The sequence below is a fragment of the Pogoniulus pusillus genome, chromosome 38 (assembly GCF_015220805.1).
Source record: "Pogoniulus pusillus isolate bPogPus1 chromosome 38, bPogPus1.pri, whole genome shotgun sequence".
NCBI lineage: Eukaryota > Metazoa > Chordata > Aves > Piciformes > Lybiidae > Pogoniulus > Pogoniulus pusillus.
The window spans coordinates 1,843,292-1,865,182 of record NC_087301.1 but is presented as its reverse complement, the minus strand read 5'-3'; the positions used below and the strand labels follow the sequence as shown (position 1 = coordinate 1,865,182).

The window sequence follows — 21,891 nt, the reverse complement described above, 5'->3', positions numbered from 1 at the left end:
CTCCTCTCCCCATGCAGGAACCAAGCTTCAGAAATAAACTTCACTCCCAAAATGTCCCCAGGAGCCACGGGCTCAGCCCAGAGCTGGATGCTGCTGCTGTAAGGTGGCACCTCTGGGACCATGTGCCACCATGGATGGTGCCATAGCCTCCAGGATAAAGCCATCCTGTTGAGGGGGCAATGCCACAGGAAGGAGAAGTTCCCTCCTGGCACCACAAGGTGCTCAAGGTTGTGTCCTTCTCCCTCTGCACCTCCCCTGCCTGCCTTGCCTGTTTTCTCTTTGGGGTCCTATCAACATCCTTGGTCACATTGCCCTTTGGCCAGCAGACAGAATCCTTGATTCACTGAGCCCAGCATAGTCAGATGATTATTTTGGGTCACAAGTTCAGCTGCAAAACACATGATGGAGTAAACCATGGAGCCAGGCTGCAGGCCATGGGCTCTGCATCTTGAGCAACAGCCTTGGCTTAGGTTTTACAGATGCACAATTTCTTAAGTTCTTCTTGGGGCCTCAAAATCACAGCAAAAGAAATCACAGCAAAATCGTCCTGGCTATGAGAAGGACTTCATTTGATCATGAAACCAACCTGGAGTGCTGGAAAGGAGCATGGGTTGTGAAGATGTGCAGGACTTGAGTGTCTGGGAGCAGCAGAGAAAGGATGGGTTCATCCTTTCCTCTGGGCACAAAACCAGTCTGTGTGGAAACAGAGCTGCTGCAGGGGGAAAAAACTTCCCTGCAGGTGAAAGTGGGCACCTCCTGTGCTGCACATTCTGATGTTGGGATTCCTACTGCTGTCAGCTGTCAACAAACCTGTTCCTCAGGCACAGATGCTCACTGAGGACTCTCTATTGCTCTCCTTTTGGCTGTTCTGCTCCAAAAAGCCCAACTTGTGATAAGCTTTTTCTGTCTCCCAACCTCAGCATCCTTTCTGGTCCCCAAAGTGTGTGATGGACATGGGGACATTCCCATATACTCTGCATGGTGTGTCCTGGGATCTCAGAGGAAGGGACATTTTGGGTATTAGCACTCACCAAGTGCTTGCTTCTGCGGTCCTGGCGATGCAGGGAGGCTGAGCTCATCCCAACGGTGGAAGCCTCCCCTCTGTCCCTCGGATGGAGCCACTAACCAGGGCTGGGTGGAGTGGAGGTGGTCCCTCGGGGAGAAAAGTACCAGGGCACCCTTGGTCTGGAGGGACAGAAGAGGAGGCCATTAGGGTCTGGTGGGACACCTACTCATCTGGGCTGTGAAAGCTGTGTTGATCTCTTCCTGAGAGCTAAACCCTCAGCAGCTGCCAAACAGCACATTCCACTGCTCTGCTGAAATGCCCCAAACATCAGCAGCGACCTTCCATCTTCACTGCACACCCCTGCCCCAGCCAGACTCCCCACTCCCCAAGGAGCTGTCTCAGAGCTTTATAATCCCACTCTGCTTAGACAGGACTAGAGAGCGACTGAGGAACATCCTTGGGAGACTGGGAGCATCCTTGGAGGACCAGAGATCATCTTTGGGCCACCGGGGAGCATCCTTGGGGAACCAGGGACCATTCCTGGAGGACCGGGGAGCATCATTAGGGCACTATGAGCATCCTTAAGGGACCGGAGACCACCCTTGGAAGATCGGAGAGCATCCCGGGGGGAGCAGAAACCGTCCCTGAGGGACCGGGGAGAAGGGAGACAGAGCCCAGCAGAAGGAACCATCGCCACAAAGGCTGCAGGGCTGTGTCTCTGCTGCTAGAGGAGTGGGTCTCTCCCCACCCCGCACCCCAGCAGAGGCTGCGGCTGCAGCCCCGGGCGGAGCGCGGCTCTCCCGGCTTCTCGCCTCCGCTCCCGGCCCCCTGCACCGGAGTGGCTGCGGCGGGGCCAAACCGCGCCCCGCTTCCTCCCTCTCTCCCTCCGCCCCCCCCATTCCTCCTCCTCCTCCGTCGCCCTCCCGGCTCCCGGTCCCGCCGTATTTAAGCCCGAAACGCCCCATAAGGCAGGTAGCGGCGGGGCAGGCGGCTCGCACGGCCGCTCCGCTCCTCTCCAGCCGAGTGTTGGGAAGAGGAGGAGGAGGAGGGAGGGAGGAAGGGGGGGTTTTCTTGCTTTCTTTCCCCCCTTCCTCCTCCTCCACCTCTCCCCTCCCAAAACAGAACCCCAAGCCCGATGCCGCCGGCCTGAGCTCGCCGGGACGATGCTGCCTCTGCTGCCGCTGCTGCTGTTGGGCTCCCCGGGGCTGAGCCTGCCCTCGGGGGGGCCGGAGGTGGACACTCAGCTGGTCACTCCCCTCCGCCTGGACCCCGATATCAACGGCCGCTCTTACTTCAGGAGGGGGTCTTCCGAACCCCCCCGGGGAGAACAAGCGGTGGTTTTTCAGCTTTCGGCTTTCGGGGAGGATTTTTACCTCCACCTCTCCCCCGACGCCCATTTCATCGCTCCCGCCTTCGCCGCCCAGCACCTGGGAGTCGCGCCCGGTGCCGCCCGCCCCCTCCCCAACCTCCGCCACTGTTTTTATTCGGGGGATGTCAACGCCGACCGGGAATCTTTCGCCGCCCTCAGCCTTTGCGGGGGGCTCCGGGGGGCTTTCGGTTACCGTGGAGCCGAATATATCATCAGCCCTCTGCTGGGGGGGGCGGCCGGGGGTGTCCATCGCCTCCAGCGCCGCACCCCCGCTCACCCCGCCGGGGCCGGAGCGTCCCGGTGCGCCGTGGGCTCCGGGCTCACCCCCGGGGTGCTGCAGGCGTTGGACAAGTACCGGGGACGCGGAGGGGGGAAAGGGGGTCGGGCCAAACGCTTTGCCTCGGTCCCTCGTTACGTGGAGACCTTGGTGGTGGCCGACGAGTCGATGGTGAAGTTCCACGGGGACGACCTCCAGCACTACCTGCTGACCCTGATGGCCACGGCCGCGCGGCTCTACAAGCATCCCAGCATCCGGAACCCCATCCAGATCTCCGTGGTCAAGTTCCTCCTCATCGGGCAGGACGACAAGGGGCCGAAGGTCACCGGCAACGCTGCCCTCACCCTCCGCAACTTCTGCGCCTGGCAGAAGAAGTGGAACAAGGTCAGCGACAAGCACCCTGAGTACTGGGACACTGCCATCCTCTTCACCAAGCAGGTGGGTGCTCCTCCAGGTCATCCCACCTTTCAAGGAGCCCTGCACCACGCTGGAGGCTCCTGACACTTGCCTCTCACCTCTGGCGTGCTCTGGAGGAGGTTGTGCTTGTGGCTGATCCCCCTTTCCCAAGGGACCTTCCACTCTCCGATGTTGGGGTGGGGGGAGCAGAAGTGTGGAGCAAGCTTGTTTGAGCCAGTCCTTGCTGTCCTCTGGGTAGGTTTGGGTCAGCAGCTTGGAGAAAACCCTGCCAGGGGGTTGAGAAAGGTCAGAGTGTGTTCAAAGACAGGTTGTCCCCATGGACAGAATCCTGCTGTTCCACCCACTGTCCCCTGGAAGGAGCCTCAGCAGCCAGTGCCTAAGATCTCTGGTGCACCCTAAAAAGTGGGGTCTGAGCCCAGAAGAGGAGGAGGGCTTCACTTCCCCCTCCTCATCTGGGAAGAGCTCCCAGTGCCACCTGCCAAGAAAAGAAACCTCTCCCTGCTTCCTCTGACTCATGCGTGAGGTCCTCCTGAGAACCTGGACCTCTCCTCTGCGTGCTGGCTGCTCGCTGTGGACCCAGTTCAGGGCTGGAAGAACAGCTCTGGAGATGCAGCCAACACTTGCAGCCCTTTTTGGAGGGGAGAGAAGAGTCTCCCCCAGCACCACCCCTGGCCTTTGCCAAAATGGCAAAGGAAAGACCTTTGGCAAGGTCTGTGTGAGATGTGGGGTGATTGCTGCCCCAGGATGAGCTTCTCCATCTTCCCACTCTGAGGAAGTGGGTGACACTGAAGTACGGACACTGCTTCCCTGTGGCCCTGGCTCAGCACTGACATGAGTGCAGTGCCTGGCTGGGGGATGTTACAGCCTGAACCCCCCCAGGCTGCTAATGTGAAGGGAGAAGGGTGAGCCTGGCTCAAAGGTGAGGGTCACAGTTCACATTTGATGTAGAAGGCTTTGCCAGCAACTCCCACTTGCATTTTCTCCTTCCCCCATCCCTGCCGAGATGACTTCGGATTACAGACAGGTTAGGAACTCCCTTCAACAGCAGGGAGACCATTCCCAAGTCATCTTTCCAGGTTGAGCAGTCAGAGGTGGGAAGGATATAGCATCCAGCTGTCCCTTGCCTGCAGTCAGCACAGGCTGGATCAGGAATGATGCTGTGCAGGACATGTGAGACCTTGTCCCACCCATCCTCCTAGTTGCCCCCACCCCAAGCAGGGTCCATGTGCTCCAGCAGGCTGTAAATCCTGCTGGACACAGGCAGGGTTGACTCCCAGCCTGTTGGAGCAGCTCCTGGCTGCAAAGAGGAGGACCTGCTGACATCCCTGTGGGGACAAGCCAGCTCCAGCCCCGGTGGAAACCTGGTGAGGTCACCGGAGCCACAGGTGGGACGGAGCTGGTCCCAGCCGTTCGCAGAGCTGCATTTTTCACACATTGCTAAACCATCCATTCCTGAAATCCCAAGGCAAGCTCAGTGCAGAAGCACACAGTCGAGGAGACATCTGCCTTCCTTGAGTGCATCCATCTGTGGTCCCCTGACACCCCCGAGCTTATCTCCCTGCCAAAAAGCTGTTACATAAGCCCCCGACTGAAATTTCATCTCCAGCCCGGTTGATAGGCAGCTTCCCTGTTGTGTCAACGAGCTGCTGATGAATGGGGCTGTCCTCTCCCACCCAGCTTTGCTCCATCCCAGCATTGGTTGTGCTGGATTCAGGATGTGCCTTTGAGGAGCTTGATCCTGCTCAGGCTTCACCTTCCCACCTGAGCTGGTGCTTGCTGGAAGGTCCTGCAGAGCATTGAGCCTTCAGCCACACTCCTGCCTCTTGGACACAGCACTGCACACCACAGCCAAGGGCTTGGCCATGCTTCCCACTCGTCCTGAAGCTTCATGTCCCACCAGCAAGGGTTTGCTGAACAGCTTTGGCCTCCTGTACAACCAAAGGGACATCACACCCAGGAACATCTGGCTTCCATGGTAGGGAGAGTGCTTATGCCTGGTGTCTGAATAGGTGAATTAATGCAGTAGCCACAAGGATCCCACCCAACTGACCTGCAGAACCTCTTTGAGAAGTTCACAAGAGGATGAAAAGCCATAGAAGTGCCCGTGGAGGAAGGCTGGCTGGCAGAAGAGTCTTAATGGTCCATCTAGCAGGTTGCTTGCAGCCCCCTGGGGTACTGAGTGTCCTCCCTGCACATGGGCTGGCAGCAGGGGAGATGAGTGATGGTGAGAACCATGCAAGGGCAGAGCAGGCCCTTCACATGCTGCTTGCATTTCTCCCTCCTCCCTTCTGTAGCTCCATGCTTGCTTTGTCTCTCCTTTCGAGCAGGCTGGAGCCCCGAGAAGGCTGGAGGAGGTGTTTCTGGGGTGTCAGCACTGCTCACTGGGACCCAGCCTTCCAAAGAGCCCTGGGGGGCTGTGGCTGGTGGGTGAGGGAAAAGCCTTTAGGAGCTGTTCCTTGGCGCAAGGCTGCAGGCGGGGCCGGCGAGGTTCAGAGCAGAAGTGGGTCAGTGTGTCAGTGCAGGTGTTGGGCTGGCAGCCAGGAGCTCTCCAGGCCAGCGAGGAAGCAGCAGCTCTTCAAAGGGCAGCGAGCGGGGAGCCGCCAGGGGCTGTGTCTCCCCCGAGATGTTCTGCCCTCCCACCCATGACTCTCCTTCATTTGCACAGCAGAGGGCATGGACAGGGCAGCTCGGGCAAGCTGCATCCCGGGTTAGCTCAGTGTGGTGGTGACATTGGCTCTTGGTGGCGTTTTGGGACGGGGGACTCCGTGCCTGGGCTTGCCAGCCCTGGTTAGTCATGCCTCGCTCGCCAGTGGTGGCACTGCCACCAGGGATGCCGGGCTGCCACCTGGCTGTCCCTGCCGGCGTTGGTGGGCGGAGGGATCAGACGCGCTGGGGCTGCAAGCAAGCAGGGACACCACTGCAGAGCGGAGCCGAAGCTGGTTGTGTGACGAGAGCTGTGTGACAGCAGCTGTGCGAGGGGATTTTCCACCAGCCAGCCCAGACCCGGGCATTCCTCCACCTCACCTCTCCAGAGATCACGGTCTCGTCTGTGCCTCCAGACTTTGTAGCCACAAATCTCCTGCTAAAGCCATCTCGGCCCTGGCTGGGGCTCTCTGAAGTCATCAGGGCTGCTATTTACCCACGGCTGAACCTGCCTGCGCCGGGAATGCCTGGGGCTTGGAAACCTCGCTGGAAATGTTGGCAGAGCAGCTCAGGCGAGACTTCGAGCAACCCAAGAGCTCTGGCTGGGCAAGCACCAAGCATGAATCACGTTTATTTATAGCAGGGGAGCACCCAGCCAGCCCCTTACGTTTTCTTTTCATGTGGAAAGCAGCTCCCTGCCTCCTACACGGCCTCAACGGCAGCTCCCAGCCCAGCTGGGACAACACTAAGGGATGGAGATGATGTTCCAGCTCTCCCAAGCCACCCACAGACCCCAGCAGGGGAAGAGGGTATCTGAGGACAATGCTCTCACCAGGCTGCAGCAGGGATGGCTCTTCAAATGGGCCTTCTATTTGCACAAGCACCTTTGGACCATGAGCAAGCAGAGATCGACCTATGAAGAGACCTTTCCCATCATCTGCATCTACAGGGGGCCTGCTCATTCTTGAATTGAGGGTAGAAGACTGGGCCAGTTCCTCCTTGAAGCATCTGGGCTTGGTTGCTCCCTGACGTGGCTGCAAAGTGGCTTGGAGGGACAGGAGCACTTCCCTTAGCCTTGGGAGCCTGCTTCAGGGGCTCCTTGTTCCGAGGAATGAGGTTGAGAATTGGGTCAGCTGTGAGCCCAAGGCCAGGTCCGATCCTTGAGGAGGGGAGCCAGGCTGACTCCTCCATGTCAAAGCCAGCTCCACCCTGGCTGGAGGAGCCTTTTGGGTGGGATAAGATGTCGCTGAAGGCATGGGAGGATGCTAGCACAGAAGCATCCCTGGTGCCAACATATCATTGCAGCCTGGTCTGGGTGAGGCTTCCTGCCTCTGCAGTCTGATGTGGTCCCCAACCCCTCCAGCAGCCTGGGATCAGCTCGCAGTGGGGTACTGGGGATGGATCAGGGATGAGGAACCACAATGTCCATGCTGGGCCTAGGATTCATCCCTTGCTCCCTGTGCCTTGCAGGACCTATGCGGGGCCACCACCTGCGACACGCTGGGGATGGCAGACGTGGGCACCATGTGCGACCCGAAGCGCAGCTGCTCGGTGATCGAGGACGATGGCCTGCCCTCGGCGTTCACCACCGCCCACGAGCTGGGTAAGCGCCGCACCCCCCCTGCCGCCCGGCACGGGCACCAGCCGCTGGCGAGGGCCAACCCTACCCTGGTGTCAGCACCCAGAAGAGGCAATAACTGGGCGACGGGGAAAGTCCACCCTGGGACATCAGAGCTGGGTGGGAAGGAGCTGCTGAGAAAGCAAAAGGCTCTGCTGTTGTGGTTGATACCTCAGGTGGGTTTCCAGGATTCAGGAGTCCTGCAGTGATAGGTGGAGGGCACACCTACCTCCAAGGACACTTAGAAGCATAGAATCACTAAGGTTGGAAAGACCTCTGAAGGTCCAACCTTCAAGTGCTTGTGATGACCAGGAGGAGGAGGAGGAGGAGGAGGGAGGGAAGGAGGTGAGTGATGAAGTGTTCTTCCTGCTTCTGCAAGCTTCCAGCCCAAAGCAGGACACACACAAGCATCATCTTTCCCCGTGCGTCCCCTCTGATGCCCCCAGCCATTGCAGTCCTTGGAAGAGTCTGCCCCACTCCATCTCTCAGTTTCTCTCACTGTAAGAGGCACTGGGGCCCTACTTTGTGTGCCAAGGGGGGGGTCACTCACACTTTCCCCCCCCTTACACCCCTCCCAGGTCATGTCTTCAACATGCCCCACGACAACGTGAAGGCCTGTGAGGAGGTCTTCGGCCGGCTGAAGACCAACCACATGATGTCCCCCACCCTCATCCAGATCGACCGTGCCAACCCCTGGTCAGCCTGCAGTGCTGCCATCATCACCGACTTCCTCGACAGCGGCCATGGTGAGCCCTCCTGCACCCCTTCACCTCACCTGTGTCCCTGTCCATGGGAGCAGGATCCAGCCCTGGGGCGGGTTGCTGGGAGAGGATGAAGGGTTGTAGAGCAACTCTTCTGCTCCCTCTGCGAACAAAACTTGAAGTAAGTGGGGAGTTTGGTGATGTTTGTGCACCAGATGAGCCTCCTGCCTGCTGGGGTGTCCCCAGCAGTGCTGTCTGCCCTGAGACTTCTAGTACCAGCATCCCCAAGAGATGGAATGTCTTGGGTCTGACCATGAGGATATCCTTGGTCCATTTGGGATAGCTTTGCCCAAACTACCAGCATCCAGCCCTCACCTCTCCCTCCCCACACTGCTCCCCTCATGCACCCACCACACAATGCCATCCCCTCTCCTGCAGGGGACTGCTTGCTGGACCAGCCTGCCAAACCCATCCCACTGCCTGAAGACCTGCCAGGGACCAGCTACAGCCTGAACCAGCAATGCGAGCTGGCCTTCGGGGTGGGCTCCAAGCCCTGCCCCTACATGCAGTACTGTGCCAAGCTCTGGTGCACAGGCAAAGCCCGCGGGCAGATCGTCTGCCAGACCCGCCACTTCCCCTGGGCTGACGGCACCAGCTGCGGCGAGGGACGCTTCTGCCTGAAGGGTGCCTGCCTTGAGAGGCACAACATCAGCAAGTACAGGGTGAGTACCTGCACCAGGGACCCCAAAAACAGCCTGCAAGGGCACCCTGAGGCTTTGCATGGGGAGCTGCTGCTGAGAGGTGGAGGTCTCTTGGGTATTGCCTGCTCCTCAAGGGCCATCCTGATCCTTGGGGGAGGGTTAAAAACCGAGCAGATATGGTGCTTTGGGATGTTGTGTGGTGGGCATGGTGGTGTCGGGCTGATGGTTGGACTTGATGATCTTAGAGGTCTTTTCCAGCCCTAATGATTCCATGATTCTCTAAGGAGCTGCTGCTCTGCTCCTTCCAGCCATGGTCAGGTTTGTAGGTGGAGGTTTTGCTTGCACAGGGACAGACTTATAGAATAGAGACATGGAATCTTTTTGGTCAGAACTAATCTTTAAGATCAGGATGTCCAACCATTAACCCAACACTGCCAGGTGACCACTAAATCCTGCCCTTCAGCACCAGGCTTTCAGCTCTTCTGGGGATGGTGACTCCCCTAGTTCTCTAGGAAGCCCATTCTGGAGCTTGACAACTTTTGGGTTGCTCCTCTTGTTCCTAAACCTCCCCTGGGACAACTTGTGGCAGTTTCCTCTTGCTTTATCACTTGTTCCTTGGGAGAAGAGCCCAACCTCCACTCAGCTGCAATCTCCTTTCAGGTAGTTGTAAACACCCCCAGTTCCCGCAGCTGCTCCTCACCAGTTCTGCTCTCGAGACCCTTCACCAGCTTTCACAGAATCATAGAATCAATCAGGTTGGAAGAGAGCTCCAAGCTCATCCAGCCCAACCTAGCACCCAGCCCTGTCCAACCAACCAGACCATGGCACTAAGTGCCCCAGCCAGGCTTGGCTTCAACACCTCCAGTGACGGCACCTCCACCACCTCCCTGAGCAGCCCATTCCAATGGCAAATCACTCCAGCACCTCAATGCCCTCCTTGGAGTGAGGGTCCCAAAACTGAACCCCATTTTCAAGGTGCAGCTTCACCAGTGTTAAGATGGCTCTGAGCCCAGAGTGCCACAGCTTGGGCCACAGCTGGTGGCGAAGGTGACCTTAACTCATCCCATCCCTCATAGGTGGACGGTGGCTGGGCGAAGTGGGCACCCTATGGGCAGTGCTCGAGGACATGTGGTGGAGGTGTGCAGCTGGCCAAGAGGGAGTGCACCAACCCAGTGCCTGCCAACGGAGGGTCCTACTGCGAGGGCATCCGCGTCAAGTACCGCTCCTGCAACCTGGAGCCCTGCTCTGCCACAGGTAAGGGGCTGCAGCTCTCCCTGCTGCCCAGAACAACCCTACTGAAGCAGTGCTGGAGCTCCAGGCTGGTCTCCCAGTTCCATGCACATCCCACCCCCTTTTTTCTTTCCAGTGCCAGGGAAGAGCTTCCGTGAGGAGCAATGTGAGGCTTTCAACGGCTACAGCCACAGCACCAACCGCCTCACCGCCTCCGTCTCCTGGGTCCCCAAGTACTCTGGCGTGTCCCCCCGGGACAAATGCAAACTCATCTGCAGGGCTAATGGCACTGGCTACTTCTACATGCTAGCACCCAAGGTTGGTGAGAACCCCACCTAGCATCAGCCTCTGGGTTGTAGGATGGGAGAATCATTAAGGTTGAAAGAGGCTTCTAAGATCATCGAGTCCCAACCATCGACTCAACACCACCATGGTCATTAAACCATGTCCCCAAGTGCCATGGGCACACATTCCTTACACACCTCCAGGGATGGTGACCAGAGGGATGGAGCACAGGCTATGAGGACAAGCTGAAAGAATTGGGGCTCTTTGGCCTGGAGAAGGCTTCCAGGAGACCTTGGAGTGGCCTTCCAGGATCTGAAGGGGGCTACAGGAGGGCTGGGGAGGGACTACTGACAAGCTCTGGTAACGAGAGGAGGAGGAGGAATGGGTTTGAACTGGCAGAGGGGAGATTGAAACTGGATGTTAGGAAGAAGCTGTTTGCAGTGAGGGTGGTGAGACACTGGCACAGGTTGCTCAGGGAGGCTGTGGAGCACAGAATCACCCAGTTTGATCTTTGATCTGTGATTCTGTGCTCCACAGCCTCCCTGGAGGTGTTCAGGACCAGGTCGGATGAGGCCTTGAGCGACCTGTTACAGTGGGAGGTGTCTCTGCCTGTGGTGGGGGGCTGGAACTGGTTGAGCTTTGAGGTCCCTTCCAACCTAAACCATTCTATGATTGTGTGGGGCCTCCACCACCTCTCTGGGCAGCCTGCTCCAGTGTTTCACACCCTCACTCTAAAGGATTTCTTCCTAATCTCCAGTCTACATCTCCCCTCTTCCAGCTCAAAGTCATTGTTCCTAATATCCAATCCAAACCTCCCCTGGTGGTACTTGAGGCCATTTCCTCTTGTGCTACCTCTGGATGATTCCAAATGCCTGGAAATGAATTAATTCTCCTTGTCTGGAGAGTGGCTGCTGTAAGATGAGGTTGTGGAAGATGAGAATCCAGCAGGCTGGTAGGGATCAGCCTTGCACACCTCCACTTACTTATTTCAGGGCTGGAGCTGGCCCATGGAGGGTCTTCCTCTGGGTTTGTGAAGGTGCCTCTGGCTATACCAATAGCCTTGAAACAGAGAACGATAGCTACAGTGCTAGACAAGTGATGTGTGTGCTGCTGGGGTGTGGGATGGAGCGGGGGTGGTGTGAGCAGTGTCCTCAGTGCAGTCTGCACCCCTTGCACTGATGCAGCAGAAAGGGCAGAAAATGATGAAGATGGAGAAGAAAAGGGACACAGCTCCATGCAGCCCTTCTCGGGGAGCCCAAGAAGCTCACCTGCAAAGCATACCACGAACAAGGGGTGACACAGTGCCTGCTGGCACCTCCTCAGGGCCTGCTGGATGCATCTGGGTGGCGGTTGGTTGGCTGGCTGCTGCTGGGAGGGCACCACAACAGCTTCTTTTGCTCCCCTCATGCAGGTGGTGGACGGAACCCCCTGCTCTCCAGACTCCACCTCGGTCTGCGTCCAGGGCAAATGCATCAAGGCAGGCTGCGATGGGAAGCTGGGCTCCAAGAAGAAGTTTGACAAATGCAGTGTCTGTGGAGGAGACAACAAGAGTTGCAAGAAGGTCTCAGGCTTGTTCACCAAACCCATGTGAGTGTTAGGTGACCATGAGTGCTTTCTGCTCTCCCAGCCCTGCTTTCTGGGGTGGGTGCAGGAAGGTCATGGAGATGATGGTGAGGGCAAAGTCCATCCCTAGCAAGCAGGTGCCTATCATTGTGTGGGGACCTGGGCTGAAGGAGGACACATTTAATGTGCTACTGGCTTCTGCTGGAGAAATTCTATCCATGCTGCTGAGCCAGGTGAGCTGAGGCATCTTCTCACACTAGAGTGGTCTCAGTCTGGACGATACTCAGCATCCAGGGAGAAGATTCAAAATGATCTTCATGAGAAGGGGTAGGGAACTGTAGGGGTGGGAGGATCTCGGGGCTGTAGCTGTAGAATCATAGAATTGTTTGGGTTGGAAAAAGCCTCCTAAGATCATCAGGTTCAGCTGTCAACCTGACACAGCCACGGCCACCAAGCCATGTCCCACAGAGCCACAGCCACACATTTCTTGAACACCTCCAGGGATGGGGACTCCACCACCTCCCTGGGCAGCCTCTGCCAATCCCTGACCGCTCTGGCAGTACAAAAACTGTTCCTAATCTCCAACCTGAAATCCCAGGCCATTTCCTCTCATCCCATCACCTGATACTAGGGAGAAGAGACCAACCCCACCCCACTGCGACCTCCTGCCAGGAAGCTGCAGAGAACAATAAGGTCTCCCCTCAGAGAACTCCAGGTTGAGGCCATCTCACAGTGAGATGTTCTGCTGCTGCTGACCTGCCCTGGCTGCTCCTCTCTTTCAGGCACGGCTACAACTTCGTGGTGGTCATCCCCGCTGGAGCCTCCAACATCGACATCAGGCAGAGAGGCTACAAAGGGCTGATCAGCGACGACAACTACCTGGCGCTGAAGAACGGGCAGGGCAAGTACCTGCTGAACGGCCACTTCATCGTCTCGGCCGTGGAGCGGGACCTGCTGGTGAAGGGCAGCGTCCTGCGCTACAGCGGCACCGGCACCGCCGTCGAGAGCCTCCAGGCCTTCAAGCCCATCCAGGAGCCCCTGACTCTGGAGGTGCTCTCCGTGGGGAAGATGACCCCTCCCCGGGTACGCTACTCCTTCTACCTGCCCAAGGAGAGCAAGGAGGACAACAAGTCCGCCTACAAAAAGGAGGGCAAGACCCCACCCGACCTCAACAACAGCGTCCTCAGCCTCTCCAACCGGTTGGACGGGGGCAGGCCCAGCTACAAGCGGCCTTCCTACAAGTGGGCAGCCGGCGGCTGGGAGGCCTGCTCGGTCACCTGCGGGGACGGCTTGCAGAAGAGGTCGGTGGCTTGCCGCGACTCCTACGGCCAGCCGGCCGCCGAGTGCGACGCCACGGAGCGGCCGGCGGACGTGCGGCTCTGCGGGGAGCCCTGCCCGGCCTGGCAAGCTGGACCTTGGTCTTCCTGCTCCAAGAGCTGCGGCCGCGGCTTCAAGAGACGGGCGCTGAAGTGCTCGGGGCCCGGCGGGCGCCTGCTGCCCAGGGAGAGCTGCAGTTTTCGCAGGAAGCCTCAGGAGTTGGACTTCTGCACCTCGAGGCCGTGCTGAGCAGGGCAGGGCAGGGCAGGGCAGGGCAGGGCAGGGCCTGCTGCTCCACTGGCTGCATGTGGCCGAGCAGCAGCCCGGGCCGGCAGAGGGGGAGATGTCCACAGCACATAGCAAATGGGGAAAACGAACACACAGAAGAAATTGTGGGGGGGGGATAAAGGGAACAAAGGGCCCTGGGCGTGGGGACAGAGCAGGCAGAGCCCAGGAGAGAGGGACTGCACTGCCCGGGTCCTCGGAGACGCAGCAGGAATGAATGTCTACCTCGAAGCCGCTGAACGACACGGAAACCCGCCAGGGGAGCCTGGCAGCTGAGGAGGAGGACCACTGCCCACGGGGGAGCCAAGTCCAGGCAGGGAGATGCTCCTAAGTTGCACAGTTGAAGCCTCCCTGCACCTTCCCAGGGCCGAGCCTACCTCCTCCCTCCCCAGACTCCTCCTACACATGGGACCAAAAGGATTTTCCCAATGCAACAATGGCAGAGGACATTGTCCAAGCCCTGGTGGGGCAAGGTGCTGGGACTGATGCCTCCAGGGTGATGTTTTTGCAGCTTGGAGAGCCCCAGCAGCATCCCTGGACCAGGCTGGAAGGTGGTGGCTTTATCTTCGTTTTCTCCTCATGTTTATGACCTGACCAGTGTAGATTTTATGGTGCTTAACTCTGTATTGTTTTAACCTCCTTTCCTCCCCACCCACGATGGATGCAGACCTACAGGGATGGTTCTTCCCAGTGGGATCTCTCATCTGGCTGAGGCTTTCTTACGGTGCTTTGGGATGGGGCTGTGCCAGCATCCAGTGTGTAGCTGGATGCTCCTTTACATCCCAGTTCAGGGCAGGTTTTAACCCACCTGCTTGGAGTATTTTTATTTTGGGGGGGGGTGTGTCTAAAAGGGATCATTATGGCCCTGAGATCTGAGCTGTCACTCCACAAAAAGCAACAAGAAACTGTACTGTAGCACCACGGTGCCCTAAGGGGTCAGATGCAGCCCTGTAAGCTGCTGGTACTTGACTCCCCTCTGGAAAATGGTGCTCACTGCTTAATGGGACCAGTATGCCATGCCCAGGGATCCCACTGCCCTCTCTCTCCTTCACAGGCTTTGGGTCAGGCTGGGTTGCTCTTCCTCTGCATTAAACCTCCCTGAGATACCCTGAGCTGAACTCGAGCAGTGCTGGTGTGACAAACACCAGCCAGGCTGGATGAGGCCTTGAGCCACCTGCTCTAGTGGGAGGTGTCCCTGCCTATGGTAGGGGGTTGGAACGGGATGATCCTTGAGGTCCCTTCCAACCTCAACCATTCTATGATTCCATCACTTTCAAGCTGTGTGAGTAGAAGATAAATCTGGAGGTTGGGTATTTCCCGGGGGGAAAGAGGCTCAGCAGGGTTCAGGAGCTGAGGGGAAAGAGGGAGAGTTAAGCCTCCTGTTGCTGCAGAGCATCTACGACCAGCTTCACCCAGGGCTCTGTGGAGGGTTTCTCTGGTACCTCTGGTGGTTATGTAGCATCGTGCCCATCATGCTCTTACCTCACACCCTGCCCTCTTCCCAATAACCATCATTTCCATCTCTTTGCTCAGACCAAATCATCAGGGACCACTTCACTCTCTGCTTTTCCACTGATGAAGATGCCTCTTAATTAATTAGCTGTGACTGGTTAGCAAGCCAGAGGCTCTGGGTTGAGTTCTGCTGTTACTGGGCTCGGCAGTAAGGAATCATAGACAGGTTCTAGGTAGGCAGAAGATGCTGTCTCAGCAGCCACAAGCTCAGAGCCCACCTTGTTTGCTTGGTCCCACACAGATAGAGCAAGGAAACTCCTTGTGCCCTTTGATCTGCTCCAAAAGGTCTCCAGCTGTGGGCAAGGCAAGACAGACCCGAGGAAGCAGGACGCTGGTAGCACACAGGTTTCCTTGCTTGACCTTTCCACCAGCTCAGCAACCTCCTCCTGGCCCTGTTTGTGGGCCCATCCTCCCTGCATTCATGTCATGCCTTTTTGAAGACAATAATATTTTGGGTCTCCACGCTGCGTGCCAGAGCCAGGAGCAGCTGCTGTGGTTGCTCTGCACAGCAGGGGCTGGGATTTAACGTTCTAGGAAATCCCTTCCAGGTCTCCACTCCCGTGAACGTCTCATCCATTTGCAGAGAGTTTTCCCTTCCCTTTGGGGACAGAGCTCTGAGGAGCTGCCCTTTTGGTTTTTTTTTTTCCCTTTGTTTTTTCTTTCCTTTTTGGTTTTTTTTGGGTCTTGCCATCTAAGCCACTGAGAAATCATCACCCTGGGTTGATGGGGAAGGGGGAGGAGGGGGCGGGAGGGGTTGGTTGCGTGCGGTTCTTTTGCCTGCGTGCAGCAAAAGGACGGAGATGCCGACGGTGCTGGCTGCTTTGTGTATACCATGTATACTAAACCTTGATCTCTGCTGTTGGTGCATCAGTAGCAAACCTGAAATAAATCTGTATTTAAAGTCACACCTGCTTCCCCTTCTCCTCCCCCTGCCACTGAGCTGGGCAGGAGTCCTTGGTTTGTTTCAAGCTTCGGAGCCTTGGTTCATTCATTTAAGGGAGGGACACAAAGAGAATCAGAGGGGCTGGAGAACCTCCTCTGTGGGGACAGGCTGAGAGAGTTGGGGCTGTACAGCCTGCAGAAGAGAAGGCTCCAGGGAGACCTTAGAGCAGACTTTCAGTACATGAAGCAGGCTGCAAGAGAAGTGGGGAAAGGCTTTTTACAAGGGCTTGTAGTGACAGGATGAGGGCAATGTCTTTGAGCTGGAAGGGAGTAGATTTAAACTGGAGATTAGGAAGAAATTCTTTCCAGTGAGGGTGGGGGGACACTGGCACAGGTTGGCCAGGGAAGCTGTGGATACCTCCTCCCTGAAGCTGTTCAAGGCCAGATTGGATGAGGCTTTGAGCAATCTGGGCTAGCTGAAGTTTTGTAGCCAGGTGGGGTTGGTCTCTTCTCTCAGGCAACCAGCAACAGAGCAAGAGGACACAGCCTCAAGCTGTGCCAGGGCAGGGTCAGGCTGGATGTTAGGAGGAAGCTGTTGGCAGAGAGAGTGATTGGCATTGGAATGGGCTGCCCAGGGAGGTGGTGGAGTCACTGTGTTGAAGCCAAGGCTGGCTGGGGCACTTAGTGCCATGGTCTGGTTGATTGGCCAGGGCTGGATGCTAGGTTGGGCTGGCTGAGCTTGGAGGTCTCTTCCCACCTGATTGATTCCATGATCTTAAGTTGTCCCTGGCTATGGCAGGGGGTTGGAACTGGATGATCTTTAAGGCCCCTTCCAAACCAAACCCTTCTATGAACCTATGAAGAACCCCAAACCTTTGGAAGCCCAACAGGTTTGTTCTGACCTGCTTCTGCTACAGGATTTCTTGGCAGCTCCCTCAGTCCCTAAGCCTGAAGGAACCCAGTGGTGGATCAGTCCCTGCAGGCCCCAAGGCTTCTTGGGTCAGGATATTAAATGCCCAAGGCTGCTTTAGCCTCTACTCAAGATGCTGTTTTGGCAGGAGCAAGACAGAATGAAGAGTCTGAGATGTCACCTGTCGTGACAGCACAAAGGGTGGTGGTTTGAAACTGAAAGAGGGAGATTTAGACTGGAGAGGAGGAAGAAGTATTTTACACTGAAGGTGGTGAGCCCCTGGCCCAGGCTGCCCAGAGAGGTGCCAGATGCTCCATTCCTTGAAGCATTCCAAGCCAGGTTGTCTGGGGCTCTGAGGATGCTGCTCTAGTGGCAGGAGTCCCTGTTGACTTGGGGCAGGGGGGGATTGGTTTAGGTGACTTTAAAGGTCCCTTCCCACCCAAAGCAGTCTGTGGCTCTGTGAAGATAGGGTTAAACAGATGAATGCAAATGGAACAGCACTCTCACATCCTGGAACAAGCATTATCCGGGACCATCCCTTCCTGACAGGCTATTCCAGAGTCATCTTCTCCATGTGCCAACAACCCCCCGGCCTCAGCCCTTTATCACACCACCTTGGGAAAAGCATCATCCTCTGGGCCAGCCTGGCAGGCTGGGGAGGTGCTGGGTGCCCGGAAAACAGCTCAGATTCCTCCTGCCCATTCCCAGCACACCCTGCCTGAGTCAGAGCCTTCTTTCCCCATTGCATCTGGGCCAATGGTGAGATAAAACCCTTCCTCTGGATGGGACACGTCAGCTCTTCCTGGTGTCACCCCCTCCAGCTCTCACCAGATTGCCTGGCATTTTATTTTCCCCTGGCAAGATTTTTTTCCCCTTGCTGTGTTGTAATGGTTTGGCAAATTGGATAGGTTTTCTTGGTGGCCATGATCACTTTGCTCTTCATGACCGTGGATACCCAAGCACAAAAGACCCAACTGAGCATCTTAACCCTTGCCAGCTTCTACAGGGAAATAAAGGATGGATCACCTGCACCTCTCCCCATGAGAAAGCCAATTTCAGCCCAAACAGATCCCACTCTACAAAAGCTCCCTCTGCAAACAGCCTTATTAGGAGCAGAGATTTCCACCCCGGGCAGCAAGCTTGCACCTCCAGCATCTACTCAGGAGCAGAAACTCAAACCAACACCTTGCTCCCTTCAGGTGCTGGCAGGCTGCTCTAAGGTCTCCCCGGAGCCTTCTCTTCTCCAGGCTGAGCAGCTCCAACTCTCTCACCCTGCCCCCATAGCAGAGGTTCTCCAGTCCTCTAATCAGCTCTGTGGCCTCTTCTGGACCTGCTCCAGCAGCTCCATGTCCCTTATTTTGGGGGCACCAGACCTGGAGACAGTGCTGCAGGTGAGGTCTCAGCAGAGCAGAGGGGCAGAATCCCCTTCCTGTGCTGCTCTCCCTGTTCTGGATGCAGCCAGCACACAGCTGCCTTTGGGCTGCCAGCGACCAGTGCTGGCTCCTGGGGAGTTTGTGGTCAGCTTACAGCCCCAGGTCCTTCTCCTCGAGACTGCTCTTGAGCCACTCCTTGCCCACCCTCATTTTGTGCTTGGGACCTGGAGATCTCCAGCCTGTGAAGCCCTTGTGGCAGTCCCTCTAACAAGTGCTAAACTCTCCAAGTGATTTAATATGCAGGGGGATTTGCTGAGAGCAAAACTCCTGCTGTGATTTGGCCAAACCAAGTGCTTCTTTCCAAACTCCATCCCTGGCTGAGCCTGAGGATGGGAGATACTTAGGGCAGTGCATCCTGAATGCCTTCATGAAACTAAAACCTGATCCTGCATCTGGGACTGCCTGGAAATCTGCTTGTTCTCAGTTGTCCTGAGCTGAAACCTGAGGAGCTTGAGAAAAAACTGAAGGAGGGAGAGAAAAAAAAAGGAGGTTACCTGAAGTGTAATGTCAGGGGGGAGAAACCATCAGAGCAAGGGCTTCAAAGTGACTGTGGCTCTGCTCCCTGAGGCTGGGATGCTGCCTTGCTGCTATTATTACTGCTGTTATTGCTGTTGTTGTTATTATTATCGTTGGGTTTTGCCAGGAGGCAAAAGCTGAGCCAGACGTAGGTTGAACAAATGGACCTAATTGATACCACATGGCCTCCAGAAAAGCTCTCCTGGGGGAGTGGGAACAAGCTAGGAAGGGTAGTGCAGTGTCCTGTGTCACAGAGGGAAAATGGGCCGTTCACCTGAGCTCAGGGATGGAAAGTGGAATGATGCTGTGGAGCAGGGATGGAAGATCCTGGCCCCCTTCCCTATCTGCCTGTGCCGCCAGCTGCGATAGCAGAGGACAGACTGTGCTGGCTATGGCCGCTCCTCCCTGGATCTGGCAGGAAAAATCCAGCTCTCCAAGCAGAAACAGCCTTCCCCCTCCCTCCCTACACTCCTGCAGCTCTGAGGACGTGCCACAGATCCTAACCCTGGGTCAGGCACTCGCAGGAATCCTGGGCAGCTTTTCCACAGCTGGGGAGGGAGGGATGCCAACCCCCCAGCGATGCCGACCCTTGCAGCAGACTAAACTTCCCCTTGTCCTCCTCCTCCAGCCAGCAAGCTGACACATTCCCACAAGCTTTTTGACTTGCTTTCATGCTTTTTTTCTCCCCTAATTATACCAAGTGATCAGTGCCAAATTTGTCCAGCCAGCTCTAATCTGGCAAGGTGCACTTGGCAAGGAGACTCCCACCTCTTTCCTGACCGGTGGCAGGAGAGGGACTGTACCCTTCTGAAGGTCTCCATCACAACCTTCTGCTCTGGTAGATGCACAATGCTCAGAGAAGCAACAGTTAGAAGGAGAGAGCCACATCAAGGCCCACGTCAGCACGGAGGAGGGAATGATCTGAGTAAATCTGGCAGCTGCTAAAGATTAGAACTCTTAACTAGGTAAAAGCCTTGGAAACTGCAGCCATGGGGTGAGAGCTTTGCAGCCGGCTCCCGGGAAGGTGCTGCCTTCAGATTGTGCCTAATTAAGCTCGAGTTCAGCCAAGCAGGCCCGGCAGGGTGGAAGGTCTCCCAAAAGATTAGTTAAGTGTGGGTTGATGATTCCAGTTTGAAAGCATTGGGTTTGTTTTGCTTATTGCTTTCCTGCAAACCAACTTCACCCTCGGTGAGGGGTGTGGGATTGACTGCTCTGCAAAGAGAAGCCCTCAAGGCAAAACGTTTTGGAGTCATGGAAGGAGCAGCACCACACAGAACCCAGGGGTAAGGATAATTGCTTGCAGCAACAGCTGCTTTCCCCCCCCCGCCCCTTTCCTCTCTAAATCAGAAAAGTAGAGGCCGTGGGGATTGAGCATCTGAGACACTTTCAGGTGGCCGCAGCATCAAGCACACAGCCAGAGCTGGCTAAGCAATGTGCTGTCCCTGAGCCCACTGAGGCACTCAGGGCCACGTTTTGGCCCTTCACTGCTGTTCAAGCTCAAATACTGCACATTTTTTCTCAGCCCTTAAGCATGTTCTTAATTTTGAGCAGGCACTTCAGCACCTCCCCACTCGGTACAGCCTGTAAAGCAAAGCAGCTTCACACGCATGCTGCAAGCCTGCACCAAGGCTGAAGGGAAGCCTTTGGGGAGTGCAGGGCTGAGAAAATTGCCTGAACATTTCCCTGAGTGCCTCCCTAAATATCTCCTTAAATACATCCCTGCCCATGGTGCAGAACAAGGCTTCCCCCTCCCTCCCCCCACCTTGCTTCAGCCTTTCCTGCAACCTTGTGCTCTTCAGGATGTTTTCAAAGCACCCAGGCTTGGGATAGCAGAAACAGATGTTCCCAAACTCACAGCCACTATCAGGACCACATCATCATCATCATCGTGACAGAGACAGTGAAGGCTCTCTGTGTTCTCCTTAACATGTGTTGCCCAGAAGCTGCTCCATATGCTGGAGAGACACAGCCGTGAGAGGTGGGAGAAGGACATCTGGACAAGGGATGGGTGAGAAGGGGCAGGGAGATGCTGAGTAGACTGAGCCTGTCTAATCCTGGTCTAGCTGGCAACTCAGAAAATCCCAAACATCTGGGGGGAAAAACCCATCCTAGATGTTAAGTGAAATAGAAGAGGCTGAAGGTCACATCTTCATCCTTCTTTAGATACCCCTAGGATTAGGGGGAGGTGAGATCTGGGGTTAGGGGTCACACAGGATGGCTGTGGCAGGCTGTGGCCTTGATCAGAGTTCTCCCAGGTTGCCCATTAACCCCCTGGCTCCAGCACTTACTTTGGAGGTGAGGATGTATTAGGCAGAAAAACAAACAGGCACTGACAGACAGGGAGAACCTGGGCTGCCTTCCCCCCACCTCCCAAAGGCAGGGGAAAAAGGACTGAGTGGAGAGAAAAGGAAACAAGGAGCAAGAAGAAAAACAAAGGAAACCTCAAGAGGGAGATGCTAATGCAAAGCAGCTGTGAACCCACCTGAATCCTGGGATTTTTTGGCTGCTCCACATCCCTGGAGCACCACAGGGCTGCAGGAGACCCTCTGTGCTGTGCTACAGCCAGGGGGGCAGGTAAAACCTGGCTGCCAAAAGGTGATGGGGAGCAAAGAAAATCACTTTTATGTTGTTCACAGGGGGGACCTGGGGCTGTAGAAACCTCTTTGAAATCTGGGTCTTTTAGGAGAGAAAATCTTTGGCTCAATCCCCTTTTGATTTTCTTCTCTTCCTGGTTTTGAGGAGGAGAAAGAGAAGCAAGAAAAGACAACAGATCTACTCCTGCCTGTGCTGAGGACATCTCCTCAAGAGCAAGGATCTGACATCTTAAAGTTGAAAGCACATTTAAAAGCTTTTAGGCTGCTCTTCATTTAAAACAAGGTCCACCTACAGTTGAAATTATCCTATTTCCTTTGCCCTCTCTCCCCCTTGCCCTCCTCTGTTGGCACTAAGCAATGGGGCACCAAATGATATCTCCTAGGCCAGCCCAGGTGACTCTGCAGGGGCTTCTTGGCCGCTGGGGTGATTCTGAGCACCCCAGGCAGGCAGGATGAGCCAAGGATTCCATCCACCACTCAGCTCCACCTCACCTCCAGTCCTCCACTCTGGTCACCAAATCTGGGGTTTGCTCCTCAGAATGCCTCCAGGGAGGGTGTGGATTTGGTTGGTTTGGTTTGCTTTGCTTTTTTTGAGGGGTGAATTTACATAGGAGCAGCCTGCCCCTGGCTTT

At 56.2% G+C, this 21,891-nt stretch overlaps 1 protein-coding gene and 1 long non-coding RNA gene across 2 annotated transcripts; both read left to right on the top strand.

Moving 5' to 3' along the window:
* Positions 1–1,993: 1,993 nt before the first annotated feature.
* ADAMTS15 (ADAM metallopeptidase with thrombospondin type 1 motif 15) lies at positions 1,994–15,658 on the top strand. Its single transcript, XM_064173106.1, has 8 exons — positions 1,994–3,090; positions 7,183–7,315; positions 7,909–8,076; positions 8,470–8,753; positions 9,809–9,986; positions 10,099–10,280; positions 11,659–11,834; positions 12,593–15,658. Exons 1-8 carry the CDS (start codon positions 2,170–2,172, stop codon positions 13,374–13,376), a joined length of 2,826 nt encoding a protein of 941 aa, XP_064029176.1. The 5' UTR covers positions 1,994–2,169; the 3' UTR covers positions 13,377–15,658.
* Positions 15,659–19,611: 3,953 nt separating this feature from the next.
* LOC135191184 (uncharacterized) lies at positions 19,612–21,633 on the top strand. Its single transcript, XR_010308755.1, has 3 exons — positions 19,612–19,948; positions 20,465–20,643; positions 21,405–21,633. It is a non-coding gene; the product is annotated as an uncharacterized LOC135191184 (long non-coding RNA).
* The last annotated feature ends 258 nt before the right edge of the window (positions 21,634–21,891 follow it).